Genomic DNA, 16,032 nt, shown 5'->3' on the forward strand with positions numbered 1-16,032 from the left:
AGATATGACTTCAATAGTAGCAAACCCACCGGACGATAGTGACGTAGAAATGATCGAAGAAGAAACTGACGAACAGACGGTACATTCGAACTACCAAAGCAACATAGAAATTGAGGTACAACATGGAAGATTGCAAACCTGTCAGTACACCCCTTGACTGCGATTCCAAACTCCAAAAGGAAGAAACTCCAAATTTAGATCTAATGAAGAGGTATCCTTTTCAATCGCTCATCGGCTCATTAATGTATTTATCTGTTGGAACCAGACCAGACATCACCTTTGCTGTGAACTACCTCAGCCAGTTCAACAATAACTACACCGAAGTTCATTGGAAAACGGCAAAGCGGATTCTCAGATATTTGAAGGGCAATCCCGTGAGTAGTGTCCAAGTCCAAGATCCCGCCAGAATGGAACCAGAACAGGCCAGCCCAGGCCACCGCCGAGCGGTCGGCCGAAGTGTACCTATTAATTATAGACATTTGGGCAATACCACCCCGATTCGGATAAAAACCACTTACATTCCCTGGTGGGGCCGTTGAAAGTCCGCATCTTCCCCCCAGTCCGGGGCACAACTTGCCCTGTGCACTTTCTTGACCCCCCCCGTCAGCAACCCACCCATATATATTTAGAATTAATTTATGGACTTTTTGATGAATTAGTCGTTAGTCCATTTCCTAGTCCTTTAAATAGTTTGGCAGTTTTCTTTGTCTTGTTTGATTACGTCTCCCTTCTTCATCAATATCATTTGGTAATTCTTGAACTTTCCTGCTCCATGTTGTATTTGCTTTTCGTAAATGTATCCTATTCCTTCAAATTAGCTGGCCAGTTATAAGGTCCTTAACAATGAATGAACGTGAGATACCAAGTTTATTCTTTATAACCCCTTTGTTCCAATCCTCTTGATTTGGGTATTGGATGTAGACTTCATCACCCACATGTAATTCTACCAGTTTTTTGGTTCCTCTGGTGTAATATTTTTCTGTTACTGGCGTTGTTTTACTAATTTTCTCTTCGACATCCGTGAGGTGATTTAAATAGCTTTTTCTAATACCGATAACTTCCAAAAGGACATATGCAATTTTTTATACAAAAGAGACTGCATCATGTTTTCAAAGTTAATAAAAGCCTACTTCAGGTTTACATTGTGAGTTCTTTGTATTATTCCTTTTCGATTACCATTTTATTAACTTTGAAAAAACTCCGGCTTCTCGGGAAAATATTTGAAGCCTAACCGGTTCGATGCGAGCCCGGATTCCCCGGCGGCGGACAAAGAATTCTCTCACTGGCTGACTACCTTTGAGAATTTCCTGGATTCGGCGGAGGAAAGTCTGGAGGACGCCGATAAACTGAAGATGAAACTGGTGATAGCTAACTTTCTTTCTTACAACGTATATGAAATCATAAGTAAGTGTTCGACCTATTCTGACGCTATAAACACTCTAAAGACATTCATTAAGAAGAGAAGCGAAATCTTCGCACGACATCTGCTGACTATGCGGAAGCAAAGCACGGAAGAGAGCATCGACCGTTACGTACAGACATTGAAGATTATGAGCAAGGACTGTGAATTCTGTGCTGTCTCAGCGGAGCAACACAGAAATCTTTATATACGCGATACGTTTATAAACGGGCTTTTATCCTCGCAGATTCATCAGCGCCTGCTTGAGGAGGCTACCCTTACCGTACGTTTCCACTGCCCGCGATTTGGGGCGAAGCTGAGCGATGCGATGACTAGCGATTACGCGCGAAAAAGACGAACGGCCGGGCGAGTAAGCTTTTTGAATGGGAGGGCGCGATGTGTGTTCCCACTCCGAGCGGAGCGAAGCGAACGGAGGCGAGTTCACGCGAGCCGGATGATGCAATCGCAACCACCTTTGCGATTTGAAGCGTTCTTAAGCCTGTATTTCCATTTTATGCTCCGTTTTTTTTTTTTTTTTAATTACTTTGTACAATTCCTTTTAAATAATAAATTAATTAATTAATTATTCACTATGGACATAGAAAAAGTGATTAATAGTGTACATCAACGTCCGGCATTGTGGGACCAAAAGAATAAATACTACCACAATAGGGATGTTGTCCGCTGCAAGTGGAATGAAGTAGCTCAAGAATGTGAAGTTGAAGGTTTGTAAAAAAATTCAATTAGTTGCAGTAGCTTTTATTCAGCATGTATTATTATTTACAGTGACAATTAGTATATAGGTATTTCACTATTGTAGTAGTGATACCTTACATGGTCATCTGAAATATTAATTAATTACATTGGATTATTATTGAAGTAGGTTTTAAATGCCTCTCGCACATTTGTTGCGTTTCTGGGAGCACTGCTGTTTGACCGGTCATTTTGGAAGCTACTGAGGAGGAATGGTATCTCCTGCTCCAGTTCCAACAAAGTAGCGATCGGTGGCCCATCTTTATCGATGACAATATTGTGTAGGACACATATGCAGTGAACAATGTGATCTGCATGTTGTACGGATGTTTCTATTTCCTTCCGAAGAATCCGCCATTTGTTGGTCATAATTCCGAAGGCACGTTCCACGACTGTTCTACTTCTTGATAACCTCTTGTTGAATCTCCTTCGATCTTCAGTCAGTGCCGTGCCAGGAAACGGGCGCATCAAATTCTCCATTAGAGGAAAAGCTTCGTCCCCTACCAATACAAAAGGGGCGTAAGTTGTGGTTCCAGGAATTTCCTTAGGTTTTGGCCAATTGTGCGGAACAGTCATGAGATTTTTGCATAATTTGGTTTCTCGAAATGTTCCTCCATCTGACTGCTTGCCGTAAGCGCCAATATCAACTGTTAGGAACTTGTAGTTAGCGTCAGCAACTGCTAACAAACAAATAGAAAAAAATTTCTTGTAGTTAAAGAACATAGTTCCACTGTGCGCAGGGCACTGAATGCGGATGTGCTTGCCATCAACAGCTCCTACACAATTTGGAAAGTTCCATCTGTCAAACATTAGTCGAGCCACTTCTTCAAGTTCTGGAACAGTTGGAACAGGTAAATGGAGGGGTCCCAAAATCGCGGACACTGCTGCACAAGTGTCATGAACACATGATGCTATCGTAGTGACTCCTAAACGAAAAGAGTGAGCCAAACTGCGGAATGACATACCATGGGCCAAATATCTGAAATAAAACAAGACAAACCATAATAGTTGTTAATCATTAATAATATTAATTTTCATAACAATATCAATAGTAAGAAACCATTACAATAATAATGGTTGGTTAACTAAGTACCTAACAATACAGCTTTTTTTCTTCTTTAGGTGATCAAGTAAAGGCAAAGTGGAAGAACCTTCGTGATACTTTCCGAAATGAGTTGAAAAAATGTAATAAACAACGTTCTGGAGACAAGGGTGACTCCGTTTATCAGCCAACGTGGCCATGGTTTGAAGCAATGAGTTTCTTAAAAGACATTATGACTCCGCGGAGGATGTTATCAAATTTGTCACAAGAACATGAGGTGGAATGTGAAGAATCTGATGACTCCTCTGTTGTCTCAATTGATCCAGGTCGCTGCCCATCCGGACCTGGCATTGACACTGACAACATACAGAGTGGTAATTCTTCGTCAGACACTTCAGAACTCCATGGTTCAATGCCTCCACCCACAGAAAGACCACTGAAGAAACAGAGGAAAGTTAATGATTTGGAACTACTCAACATCGAAAAGGAAAAGTTGAAGCTAATTGAAAGACAAATTTCTAGTGCTGAAAACCATGACGACAATTATCATTTCGTTATGAGTTTACTGCCCATGATGCGAAAACTTTCACCCGAAGCTCAACTGAGAACAAGAATTAAAATGCAAGAAGTTCTCCTCAAAGAAATACATGATCAAACCAGCATGGCTTCATATTTCTCTTCCTTCTCGGTAAATGAAGAGCCAAGGTCTTCCCAGTCTGCCTTCTCTCCGGACTTCATACAGTTAAGGTAAAGTGTTTTTTTTTTGTGTTGAAAAAGTTTTTTGTATTTTTTTGTACAACATGTTACTAGTACTTGAAAATTCTATATGTACATACCTAAAATGTAACAAAATTAACGAACTTGCCTTCATTTTTTTGTAAATTCCGCTTTTAAAAATACATTTTTAATTTAAAAATATTAATATTAATATTAAAAATACATTTTTAATAAAAACACAATTTAAAAAAAAAAACTACGTTTTTTAATCCTTTTTTTTCACAACTTGTTATTCCTTTTATTTACGAATAAAAAAGTAGAATTTTTTTTAAAATTGACGTATTACCGACTACACTCCACAGGAAAGTGAAGTGAATATAAATTAAAAATATATTGGTACAACTTTTATAATTACATTTTTTTACTCACCTAATTGTGACCATAAGTTTTTCTTCTGCCGGTATGGCCATCCTGAAATTGGTGTCTTGCTTCTGTATTGCAGTTGAAATTTGGGATAGAATGTAGTCGAAAGTACTTGGACTCATTCTGAAGTAGCTGCAAAACCGCTCTTCATCCTCTCGCAGGTGACGGTACAAATGGTGATATTCTCCTAACGTAGATCTAACCTGATTGATTTCATGCACCCACTTACTACGTCTTCTTTTAATTCTTCTTCTAATTACTGCACTGTTCTCCAATAAAAACAAATTTACGGGGTTCAATTGGAACGACATTGGGTGTCTCGCTCTGAACTCAAACTCTACTGCCCGCTTCTTCCGTAAAATCGCTAGCAGTATAAACACATCATCGCATCGCATCGCTTGGAACTTCGCGCCGTCATTCTCTTCGCTTCGCATCGCATCGCTTCGCGGGCAGTGGAAACGTACCTTAAGTCTAGACGAGGCGGTGCGGCGAGCGGTGTCTCTCGAGATGGCGCTTATGCAGGTTGAGGAATACTCCCGGAGTCAGAACACATGAGCGGGTTTGGAGGCGGAACCACCCGCGACTGATCGTAAGAGTTTTTCAGACAAAATCAAAGACGTATGCGCAACCGTCCAAACCGAAAGGACTAGATGTTACTTCTGTGGGCAAAATCGACATCTTCGCTTTTTTGCTCTGCGAAAGATGTATAATGTAAGAAAGATGTATAATGTAATAACTGTGGGACTCGTGGCCACTATGCAAGAGTATGTCGAAAACCTACAAGGGAACCTAAATCAAAGACTGTCTCCGCAGCTATCATCGCTTCTTTGAATGGGAAGTTTTTGCACCAGTTGAGCCGTGCTATCACGATGGCTATGATGAATGGTATCTCTGCTCAATGCCTAGTAGACACCGGAAGTTCAGGGAGCTTCATTAGTTTGGATTATGAACTGAAACTTACATTAGCATCGTGCCCAGTGAGGAGCGAGTGTCTATGGCCTCAACATCTCTTCATACCAACACTGCAGGATATGTCACAGTGAACCTCAGAATTGCAGACTATTGTAAGCGGTGAGGGGAAGATTTATAAAATAAAATGAATCAAATATTGTTTTAAATAGATTAATATTTGTAACTAGGATAATAAGAAACAGTGTCGGCAAAAAGGGGGACCTAGGTGCTCTGTCAGCAACCCGGCCTCGGGTGAACGGCAACAATAGGGGTCAGTAGACGCGGAGCAGTCAGAGGGAACAGTTCGAAATAAAATTGGTGTGATGTGGCGGTCACAAACAATCAACAAATTCACGTTTTTAGATGCCTATCCTTTACCGCATATCGATGATCTCATTACGAAAATAGCAAGCTACACATACTTCAGCACTATCGACCTAAAAAACGCGTACCATCAGATAAACTTATGCCCTACGTGCAAGATTGGGATAGGTGGCTGGCCTTCGCCGTCTTCTCGTACAACGCGACAGCCCACTTAGCCACGGAGTTCACAATGCTGTAAGGGCGGACACCGACACTCTCCTTCGGAGTCAATCTCCAGCCTCAAGATAGGCCTGCTCCTACGGGCTACGAAGAATATATGGAGACACCTAAGGCGAACCTGCACCGTGCATAAGAGGTAGCAAAAACTAATAGCGATGAGGCTGCGGACCCACAGGTGGATGAGAGTAAAGCTGCCATCATTAAACCAGTACGGAAATTCCTTCCGGGACAGCTAATTTACGTATCGGAGCCTGCAGTTCGCCCGGGAGAAGCTAAGAAGTTTCACAAACCATAGCGGGGCCCCTTCCACATCGTTCGTCAAATTACATAGGTTACTTCCCTCGTCGATCTAGGCGGGGGGCAGAGGAAAGTCATCCATGTCGACCGTCTCAAAAACCATCAAATGGGGGAAGTAATTACGGATGACCAAGCAGTGGAGAACCAACAACAAACTAAAGTCAATTGGGGCAGAAACGCCGTCCGAGGAGGGGACAGATTTGACAGCAGAAACGCTCAATTACCCCGAATCGTGGGAAGACGACGACGAGGGTAACAATCAGGAATTATCCCGACATAACTCGTCGTCATCAGCCCACTCACCGAGTCCAGAAACAAGTTCTTCACCAGTAATGGGGAACCGAGCGGACCCCATCGTCCACAGACCTGCCATCCTCTTCGTCTTCCCCAGCGAGAAGTACGCCATCCCGTAGCCCCTATTTTCTACGGTCCCGTAGAATAGAGTAAACCACCTTCATATGTTGTTTCAGAGGTCCCGAGTTCTGGCGTCCAGCGGATCGAGGTCAAAAAAACCAACGGGATGGTATTCCTTCCACGGGAGCTCACAGTTTTTACGGGAGACACGTGGACCCTGGAGGTGGATATGGACCTAAAAGCAACCCTGGAATCGGTCAATCACTGGCGACAAGTGCAATCATTGACGTTCATCGCCGATGAAGAGACGCGTCATTCTTCCACATAAGAGATGCACATGGTGAACAGCCTTTTCGACGAGTCAATGGGCATAACTGATGATCTGGCTGATTAATTGTGGACAATCGTCATCGGCGGGGCCTCGTAGACGGGAAACTACTCAAGCTACTGTTTGGAACAGCTACGGAAGACGACATACAGAGGCAAAACAGGCTGGTAGATCGTCTAAACTACCGAGGGGAAGAGCTAGCACGCATGGAAGAAGAGCACCTCTCGCTCAGCGGGAGGTGGGGGAAAGGTTAAATATATTAGAACTACGGATGAAAGGTCTTTCATCTCTCGACTGACTAAAATGCAAAGGGAAATTATGACGGGTACCCTTAGGGGGTCAAATGGGGGTCCTAGGCCTCGGCGTGGGGGCTGGCTGTCTAACCAACCCCCGCTCAAAATGCTGAGAATCGCACGCAGTCTGAAATGAACCCTAACAGAAAACCCCAATCCACGGTGTTGTGCGACCCGTGCTATGGATGCATGGCTCGAGGGGAGTCGAGTCATCGTCTAAACTACCGAGGGGAAGAGCTAGCACGCATGGAAGAAGAGCACATCTCGCTCACGCGGGAGGTGGGGGAAAGGTTAAATATAGGAGCCGAGCCTCAGGGGCACCTGGCGACCCCCTGAGTATTTAGCCTTCCGGCGGGTTGTGGTTAGTTAACCTGGGGGCCAAATGGGGGTCCTGGGTCTCAATGTGGAGGTTGCTGCCCAAGCAACACCCACGTGAAATGTTGAGAAATGCCCGCAGTCAGAAATGATAAGACCCCAAGTCCAACCTCCACCTCTTCGTGGTGGCTCCTAGTTAACGTCCTTCGGGATGGCTAACGGAGGTGGGCAAAAAGCGAATTCCTGGCGCTATATCGAGGACACATGGGCTATGGGAGAAAACCCTAACACAATCCCCAATCCAAGGTGTCAAGCGACCCGTGCCGATGGATGCATGACTCGTGGGAAGTCGAGTCGTAAACGGAGCCTCAGGAGCACCTGGCGCCACTCCTGAGTAAGCAGCCTTCCAGCGGGTTGTGGGTAAGCCTGTTGGTGACAGTTAGACAACCCTCGCCTCGTGGGAATAGTATGGAACCAAAAAGCAAAAAACAACAAGAAGAACTAGAAGAACAAGAAGAAGGACAATTAATAACATCGGGAAATAATTTAAATAACACCGAAGGCCCATTGAACATTGAACGCCCGTCCTATATGCGTCGGCTATCCTATTCACGTGCCTCGATGACATCCTGCGCTCCAACTGAGATCTGGGAGTCCGCCTGCGATAGCTCTGGAACAGAGAAAGAAACTTCGACCGTAACTAGGAAGAAACGAGTACGTCAAGTGAATCGTGATGAGACTGGCAACAAAGATGTTCAAACCAAAGAACACGTTGAAGACATTACAGAGGCCAACAAAATAAGAAGTAACATCGCCCAATACATGATTAACGCTACGAATAAATGCCCCAAGCCTGCGGCTGCCTACGTTATCGATCAAACCGATAAGCTAGTATCTATGCTTCAAAGATTGGCCAGCGAAAATGCATACCTCAAGGGCCGCAACAGCGGAAGGAGAGGCGATAGCCCGCGAGACGCCCTTGACACTGCTGAAGCAGTTGTTGCAGCGCTAGTCCCTGCAATGAAAAATATCGCTGAAGAAATCAAGAAAACACCAAAAACGGGTCTTTCCCCGTTAAAGAATGTGGTTGGAGAACTGCAGAGGTGCGTCAGCCAAATTAAAAAGTATGACACCATCCCTCAGCTTGCACGTGCACTCAAGAAAAACAAAGGAAGAAAAAAGCCTGCCGTTGACTCTAGGAACGAGCAACATAGCGAGGCAGAAGAGACCAGCCAGCAGGAGAGTGAAGGGCCTGGCAGCAAGACAACAGAACAATGGTCTACAGTCGTTAAGAAAACCAAGCCACGAAGGAAAGAGCCAGTAAGATCCAGAGACGGACGAAACGAGGCCAAAGGCAAGCCCTCCTTCGTAAATAAGGCTAAAGAAACGGCTGATGTCCAAGGGAAAATAATATTCATAGACCCACAAGAAGAAATGAGCCTCCAAGAACTCCTCGTAAGAGCTAAGGGAGTAATGAACCCGAGGGAGACCGGTCTCCGCGTCGAGGACATGCGACCCACAGCAAAAGGAGGACTCGCCGTAAGAGTGGAGTCAGAAGAAGACAAGCGCGCGATGCTTAACAACGCTGCCTTCGGAAGGGTGGGCCTTTCTCTAAGAACAACAGGCAAGAGAAATCCAAGAATCCACTTGCTGCGTGTCCCAAAAGAGTTCACACCGAGTGAACTGACGGAACAGCTGTCGGCCAACAATGGCCCCCCTGATGTATGGGTAAAAGAAAAAATCAGACCTCTATACACCCTCAGGTACGGCCCTGCCTCAAGAGCAAAATCATCGCATGTGTCATGGGTCATAGAAGTGGACCCGACTATTTGGAAGGCCGCCACAGTAAAGGGTAAGGCCTACTTAGACTATCGCTCCTGCGTGGTCAAAGACTACATTGGTATCACACGTTGCTATAACTGCCAAAATTATGGCCATGTAGCACACGTGTGCCCTAAGAAGGACTCGGTCTGCGGAGTGTGCGCGGGCCCCCATGACACTAGAAAATGCGAAAGCGAGCAGATAAAATGTGCTAATTGCCACCGCGTGGGTCGAAACAGTGCCCATCAAGTCGGGAGCAGGCAGTGCGAGACCCACGCCTGGGCAGTAGCAAGGGCAAGGAGCACCACGGATTATGGCGACGAAGATGGTAAGAGCCCTCCTAGCACGGATCGAGCCAGCGCAGAGAAGCAGCCAGCGAACATCACACCTTCCATTCAAGTGGAAGCAGATAACCCAGCGTCGTCGTAGTGTTGTGGTTTTTTTTTTTTTTTTTTTTTTTTACATTAGGTATAAATAATATACTTATAATGTAATTTTATAATATGAATTCATTTATTTAGTATTATATGCGTGAGTGTCGGAGTGTTTTCGCGCGTGCGAGTGTCAGTACTACTGCGTGTGACTTCACAAATGACGCCAGCCAAGGAAATGAATAAAACATCTGTAAGTAACGGAGACTACGATGCCTCCTCCACCTGAAATCCCTACGAGCCGCCTCCGCGAGGCCCATCCCGGACACTACTGATAGTGACGAAGAGCTCGGCAGGTGGAATGGAGATGCGACCGTTTGTCAAAGAAGACAACAAAACGATAAGAGTACAGAAAGAACAGGAGAGGGGAGAGGAATGTGCCTATAATTATTATGATTGTTTTTTATTAGTTAAATTTAATTATTTTATTTATTTTATTTCATTTTTAAATAATTTTTTTTTCCCTTGTTCTGCCGCACCGACCGCTTGGGCGCTGTAGAGAGCCGATTAACGGCTTAGGAACAGTGTCCCGGGCGGACCCGTGGTGGTGGGACGGGAAATTTTTTTTTTTTTTTTTTTTTTGACACATTCTCTCTGACCCCCAAGTTCGCACGCTTCCGTCGTTAATAAAAAAGCAATACAGAAGCAAAGCCTAAAATACTGTAAAGAGCCGGCAACGGCTTAGGAACAGTACAACAAATAGGGCTAAGACGGTTAGTTAACCTGTGAGTTGCGACTGAGACTTCAACCAGTGCAGACGTGTTTGAGGAACGCTCCGACACCGAAGCTTGATTGAACCTGTTGCAGCAAACCTACCGTCCAGCGGATATTACCATTGGATCGGGAATTGCGCCAGCTTTTAAACGAGCCATCGGACGTCAAAATCTGTCAAGGTATTGAGTAATTACATTATATTTTCAGATACGCTCGGAGCACGTGGCCGTGGCCTTGAGAACCCCCCGTAACTTTTCTAGGCCGGGGGCACAGACGCCGCCAGGCCGGCCAACCTACCTCGCCCCACTTCCCACTCGAGGGAAATTCCCACTGACTCGTCTCCCCGACTGAATTTCCCCGAAGGGCCCCCCACATATATTCTTACTTCAGACCCTCATTACTCCTAAGACACTTGACATCCTGTAACTTGATAACGGAAGGACTTAAGGCCTTGGCACACAGAACGCCATCTGTCGCGGCGGGCAGCGATCACTGACCGCCGCGATCCGGCGATATGGTTGTATGATGAAATATTGCATCATCCCTGTCACACACAGGGCGACCTATCACAGCGATCCAGTCTTGATCGCGGCGACAGGCGATATACCTGTGCAAAATTACAAAAAACATTACGCGATCCGGCGATCCAGTTTCAAGATGGGAGATGAAATAACTGAAATTTTCATAGAAAAAGTGAGAAAATACGTGTATTTGTACGACACATCACACCACCACTACAAAAATGTCGTGAAAAAGGCAGAAACATGGGCCATGATTGGACAAGAGCTGAATATAACTAGTAAGTACAAATATCTTCTTTTCTACACTTCAAAACAATGGTGTTTCAACAGTTTGTTAAAATACATTACTGTGTTACCTAATTTAAATATAAAAATAATTTATTATCGAGCAGCAAAATAATCAGCAAACTGTTCACGGATTTGAATTGCTGTAGCTGTTGATCTTCGATTGGTAGGCAATGTTCGTTCCAAAGCTTTCATAGGCCCTGAGACTTCTTCCATTTCCTCATTACTTGAATGTTGTTCTCCATCATTCTTTATCATAATGTAGTTATGCAAACAGCAAGCTGCTTTAACTATCCATTCTGCAGTTGATTCATCTGTTTCGATTGGTCTTAAAAATACTCGCCATTTCATAGCCAATATACCAAACGCATTTTCAACTACACGACGTGCTCGACTGAGCAGTGCATTGAAAATTTTTTTTCTTGAATCGGAGATCATAGTGGCTTTGGGATACGGTCTCATTAGGTAAGGTTGTAGTGCAAACCCTTCATCACCAACAATAACGTGAGGAACTGGGGTATCTGTACCAGGAAGTGGTTTTGGGGAGAGAATTGTTTTTTCATAAATGTACTGCCGGTAGAAAGCTGAATTCTCAAAAATAGCACTGTCACTATGTCGCCCGTAACTTCCAACATCAACTACCATAAACTTGTAGAGTGGGTCTACTACCGCCAGAAGAACTTGTGAAAAATGATTTTTGTAACAAAAGAACTTGGATCCACTCTTCTTGGGACATTTTAATTTTATGTGTTTTCCATCTATGCTTCCAATACAGTTTGGAAAACCCCATAAAGATGAAAAACCTTCCTCTGCTTTTTTCCACAGTTGCGTTGTGGGAGCAGGCAAATAAATTGGCTGTAAAGCATTCCATATTTCTCGACAGACTTCTCTCACAATTTTGGAAACAGTTGAACGTCCCAGACGAAACGAAAAAGCGATTGTCTGGTGACTGTCGCCTGTTGCCAGATACCTGAAAAGATAGATAGATAGATAGATCAAATTACAATTGTACAATTGAGTATTCAGCAACATTCATTCATCCGCTTTTTTAGTTCTATTATTTTAGTTAAATTTTTTTGTACCTACAACACAAAACTACTTCTGAACCATTATTATGTATATGTAAATCATTTTTTTATTTTTTTCAGGTGATGCAGCTAAGGGGAAATGGAAAAATTTACGAGATTGTTATCTGAGATTTAAGAAAAGCGTAATAGGTAAAACGGGACAGGCCAAAAAGTATCAGAAATGGCCATGGAGTGAATATATGCAATTTTTGGATGAAACACTTCAAATGCGTCCCGCAACCAGCAATATACAAACTGCTGAAATCGAAGATAAGGAACATGAAGATCTTGAACGTGTAAGTGAGGAAAACAAAATACAAAAAACTCCAGTTTCTCCAAACATGCCTCCTCCATTATCGCAAAAACGAAAAGCTGCACCTACAGCCAAAGACACGTCCCACATTACAGAGGTTGACAAAGTGATTAATTATCTTAATAACAAGGCTGCTAAACGTGAGTACGATGGCATAGACCATTTATTTCTTAGTTATGCTGACACGTTCAGAACATTCCAGCCTGCTACTCAGGCAATGTTGAAAATGGAATTGGCTACACTTTTTGCACGAACCGAAATGAGAGAGCTTGAAGCACACTCTCAAAGGCCTGTGCTGTCCACACCCCAGTCACCACTTCACCCGGACTCTTCACATTCCTCATCAACGGCATTTGCGTCAGGCGATACGTCCCCTACTTACCAGAGCTTGAACTCCATTCCCTCTTCTTCAGCCAATTCTTCGTTTGGAAATGCTCGTGAATTATATGAAACTTATGGGTCCCATTTTCAGTTAAATTAGAAAAAAATAATTCCATTACATATTTGTAATTTATAATCGGTCAAATTGAAATAAATAAATTCGTTTGAACTACATAGATACGAGTAGATATTTTTTGTTAAACTTACCTCAAAGTTACGGCTAATCTTTCTCTTGTTTCAATAGGTCTTCTCCAATTCGTAGTGATCCTCTCAATCCTGGGTCGCAGTACTTCATGTAGCTCCTCAAAACTTTGCCTCGACATGCGAAAATATGAAAAAAACCTGTCTTCATGAGAATGTAGTTCACGACAGAGACGGTGGTATTCACCAAGTTCTTCTCTCCTTTGATTTATTGGGTGCACCCAAAATCGTCTTCTTGTGCTGGTACTCTGTACAAACGCGAAAAGAAGCAAGAATTCCTCTTCGTCAGAACTACTCATTACATTTTAGTAATGTATAGTAGTAGTATTGTAGTATATACATTTTAGAGAACCTTACTGCGAACTTGTTCTACAATACTGGCTCGCTCACACAGATATCGCATTGCATGTGGCATAGCTGTATCGCCGATCGCCAAGGAGATCGCGGGATCGCTGCCCGCCGCGACAGATCGCGTTCTGTGTGCCAAGGCCTTTAGGGACTTGAAACTTCGGACACGGGTAGAGGGTATACTAAACCCGCATTACACCCCTGTATTGCGGGTTTGCCTACCCTCTCGATTGAAGGGGCAAAACAGCACTTTGCCCATTCCAGTCCCGCATAACACTCCAGTCGTGCGGGATTGCCTTTTCTCGGCGCTCCGACACATCTTTGATTAAGTAGAGATGTTTAGGAAACTAATGCCCAAAGAGAAGAGCCCCTCTAAGGGTGGCCAGACAAAACGGCCTCCTCCCCCTACGATGGCCACTAGAAGCAGATCTATAGACGATCTGTCTACCAGGCAAGAGGACCCCTTCGAGAGAAGGGCGAAACTTGCACGAACGCCCCCGCTGACGCAGGTGGCCCCACCCGCATTGGCGCAGCTCGCGCCTATGCCCCCGCCGACCCAAGGGGCCCCGTCCACTTCAGCCCAAATCTCGCGTGCGCCTCTGTCGATGCAAGTGACCCCGTCCACATCGGCTGAAAGCGCACACACCCAAGCCTTTCCAACCGACACTTCTGAATGCGACGCATCAGCGAGCGAAAGCGCTTGCAGTGCGATAGACAAAACCACAAGAAGGAATAGGATAAGAAAAGCTGAATCTTCGGACAGCGAAGGAGAATTATCCTGCACGGCATCAATTATCGAGGCCAACAACGTCATAGGGCAACTCGCCCAATACTTGATGGAGCCAGCCAATAAATGCCCTAAGCCGGCCAGTAAGGTCATAATGGCGGCTGCGGACAAACTGGCCGGTATGCTGGCCCGAGCTCTACACAAAAACGCCAGCCTAAGTGCTGAGCTGGCTGCTGCGCAGGCCAGGACAGGTGACGCCCGAAATACGGCTGATGTCGTAATTGAGGCACTCGTGCCAGCTATACAAAACATCGCCGAGGAACTGAGACACGCCCCGACGAAAGGTTTCTCCCCGATTAAGAACGTAGTCAGCGAGCTTAACAATTGCGTTGACGAGCTGAATAAGAAGGACACCGCCAAAACACGCCCAAAAGCGAGAAGGGCAGTCAACCCCAGGCGAGATGTAGATAACAGAACAGAAAAAGCCCAATCCTCAGCCACCCACGAGGCAGCTGAAGGAACTTGGGCACAAGTAGTGAAGAAAAGAGGAGGGCCTAAGGCGCCTCCACAGGACTATAAAAGCCTCTTGGACAAGAATGTGAAGAAGGTGGCTGAAGAGCGCGAGAGATTGATCTTCGTCGACCCTACCAGTGAGATGGACCAGGCTGAGGTACTGAAACGTACCAAGCAGACCATCAACCCAAGGGAGACGAAGGTCAGAATTGATGATATGAGAGTGACTGCCAAGGGCGGCGTCGCAATAAGAGCTGCGACGAGCGCCGACTGCCGAGCCATCTTAGATAGACTCAAGTTCGACCAAGTCGGCCTTAAGGCTCATACGGTTGGGAAAAGAAACCCGAGACTTCTGATACTTCGGGTACCAAAGGAAGACAAACCGGAGGAGCTGACAGCCCAGCTAGCGGACAACAACCCAGGCTGGACCAAGGATGCAATTCGGCCCCTCTACACGTTACGTTATGGAGGAGCCAGCAGGAAAGATTCCCAGTTCGTCTCGTGGGTGGTAGAGGTAGACCCGCCAACCTGGAAAGCAGCTCTCAGCCGAGGTCGGGTCAACTTGGATTACCAGACCTGCGCGGTGAAGGAATATCAGGGAGTGACACGATGCTACAACTGCCAGGCGTACGGACACGTGGCCGCGGCGTGCCCGAAAAAGGATCCGATTTGCGGAAACTGCGCTGGGCAGCACGACACAACAAACTGCCAAAGCAGCACGCTAAAATGCGCTAACTGCCACCGGGCGGGAAGACGCAGTGGCCATCGAGCGGGCTCGCAATATTGCGAAGCACAAATTAGAGCAGTGGCAAACGCGAAATGTGCCACTGACTACGGTAAGGTACCCGTACCTCAGTCGATGCAGACGGACGATGATGGCGTAATCAGCGTAGACTGAACAGCCTACCTGGAACTACCGCAGCTATCCAAGAAAGAGAGTACGACGACTTACAAACCCATCGATAGCTGCGAAGACATAATAAGACATAACATAGCATACAGACATATACAGACAGGATACACACATACATACATACAGACATAATACAACAAACGAAGACATAACACAGCAAAAGATAAGGAATCATGCAAGCCTATACCTCCTCCACCTGAATATCCCGAGCGAGCCGCCTCCGCGAGGCCCATCCCAGACGCAGTACACTAAACTGTGACAAAGAGTTCGCCAGGTGGAGTAGAGATGCGACCGTCTAATAGACAAAGAAAGATAATAGCTTCCGTCTATAATACAAAAGCTATATAGCAGCGCAAGCCAAGAAGCTGCAAGGAGCCAGATA

The 16,032-nt window shown here is 45.2% G+C and overlaps 4 protein-coding genes across 6 annotated transcripts; 2 read left to right on the top strand and 2 right to left on the bottom strand.

Moving 5' to 3' along the window:
• Nucleotides 1-2,142: 2,142 nt before the first annotated feature.
• Nucleotides 2,143-7,431, bottom strand: LOC106662929 (protein ALP1-like). Of its 3 annotated transcripts, none has more exons than XM_024229850.1 (4): nt 7,362-7,431; nt 4,341-7,028; nt 2,917-3,131; nt 2,143-2,829 (listed from the first exon to the last, which is right to left on the bottom strand). In XM_024229850.1, exons 2-4 carry the CDS (start codon nt 4,766-4,768, stop codon nt 2,258-2,260), a joined length of 1,215 nt encoding a protein of 404 aa, XP_024085618.1. In that variant the 5' UTR covers nt 4,769-7,028; nt 7,362-7,431; the 3' UTR covers nt 2,143-2,257. The 3 variants fall into 3 exon arrangements, with proteins under 3 accessions (XP_024085618.1, XP_024085617.1, XP_014242870.2); XM_024229849.1 differs by having other exon boundaries at nt 2,143-2,832; XM_014387384.2 differs by having other exon boundaries at nt 2,143-3,131.
• On the top strand, nt 3,125-4,077 carry LOC106662930. The gene has a single exon (XM_014387385.2). The coding sequence runs from the start codon at nt 3,406-3,408 to the stop codon at nt 3,943-3,945; it is 540 nt and encodes a 179-aa protein (XP_014242871.2). The 5' UTR covers nt 3,125-3,405; the 3' UTR covers nt 3,946-4,077.
• Nucleotides 7,432-10,082: 2,651 nt separating the features above from the next.
• Nucleotides 10,083-13,158, top strand: LOC112128071. Its single transcript, XM_024229851.1, has 2 exons — nt 10,083-11,180; nt 12,336-13,158. The coding sequence occupies exons 1-2, from the start codon at nt 10,904-10,906 to the stop codon at nt 13,046-13,048; spliced, it is 990 nt and encodes a 329-aa protein (XP_024085619.1). The 5' UTR covers nt 10,083-10,903; the 3' UTR covers nt 13,049-13,158.
• On the bottom strand, nt 11,180-13,814 carry LOC106662973 (protein ALP1-like). The gene is made up of 2 exons (XM_014387431.2): nt 13,156-13,814; nt 11,180-12,157 (listed from the first exon to the last, which is right to left on the bottom strand). The coding sequence occupies exons 1-2, from the start codon at nt 13,446-13,448 to the stop codon at nt 11,284-11,286; spliced, it is 1,167 nt and encodes a 388-aa protein (XP_014242917.1). The 5' UTR covers nt 13,449-13,814; the 3' UTR covers nt 11,180-11,283.
• Nucleotides 13,815-16,032: the final 2,218 nt, after the last annotated feature.

This window comes from Cimex lectularius, unplaced genomic scaffold, assembly GCF_000648675.2.
Source record: "Cimex lectularius strain Harlan isolate CLEC.00 unplaced genomic scaffold, Clec_2.1 scaffold522, whole genome shotgun sequence".
Classification (NCBI taxonomy): Eukaryota; Metazoa; Arthropoda; class Insecta; order Hemiptera; family Cimicidae; genus Cimex; species Cimex lectularius.

What these genes read in the sequence shown, in the direction of transcription:
- LOC106662930 (XM_014387385.2), top strand. Translation starts at nt 3,406, where the DNA reads ATGAGTTTCTTAAAAGACATTATGACTCCGCGGAGGATGTTATCAAAT.
- LOC106662929 (XM_014387384.2), bottom strand. Translation starts at nt 4,768, where the DNA reads ATGCGAAGCGAAGAGAATGACGGCGCGAAGTTCCAAGCGATGCGATGC. An exon ending in AAACTTATGGTCACAATTAG is followed by an intron (nt 3,132 to 4,340) that starts GTGAGTAAAAAA and finishes GTTTTATTTCAG; the next exon opens with ATATTTGGCCCATGGTATGT.
- LOC112128071 (XM_024229851.1), top strand. Translation starts at nt 10,904, where the DNA reads ATGATGAAATATTGCATCATCCCTGTCACACACAGGGCGACCTATCAC. An exon ending in ACAAGAGCTGAATATAACTA is followed by an intron (nt 11,181 to 12,335) that starts GTAAGTACAAAT and finishes TATTTTTTTCAG; the next exon opens with GTGATGCAGCTAAGGGGAAA.
- LOC106662973 (XM_014387431.2), bottom strand. Translation starts at nt 13,448, where the DNA reads ATGAGTAGTTCTGACGAAGAGGAATTCTTGCTTCTTTTCGCGTTTGTA. An exon ending in AGATTAGCCGTAACTTTGAG is followed by an intron (nt 12,158 to 13,155) that starts GTAAGTTTAACA and finishes CTATCTTTTCAG; the next exon opens with GTATCTGGCAACAGGCGACA.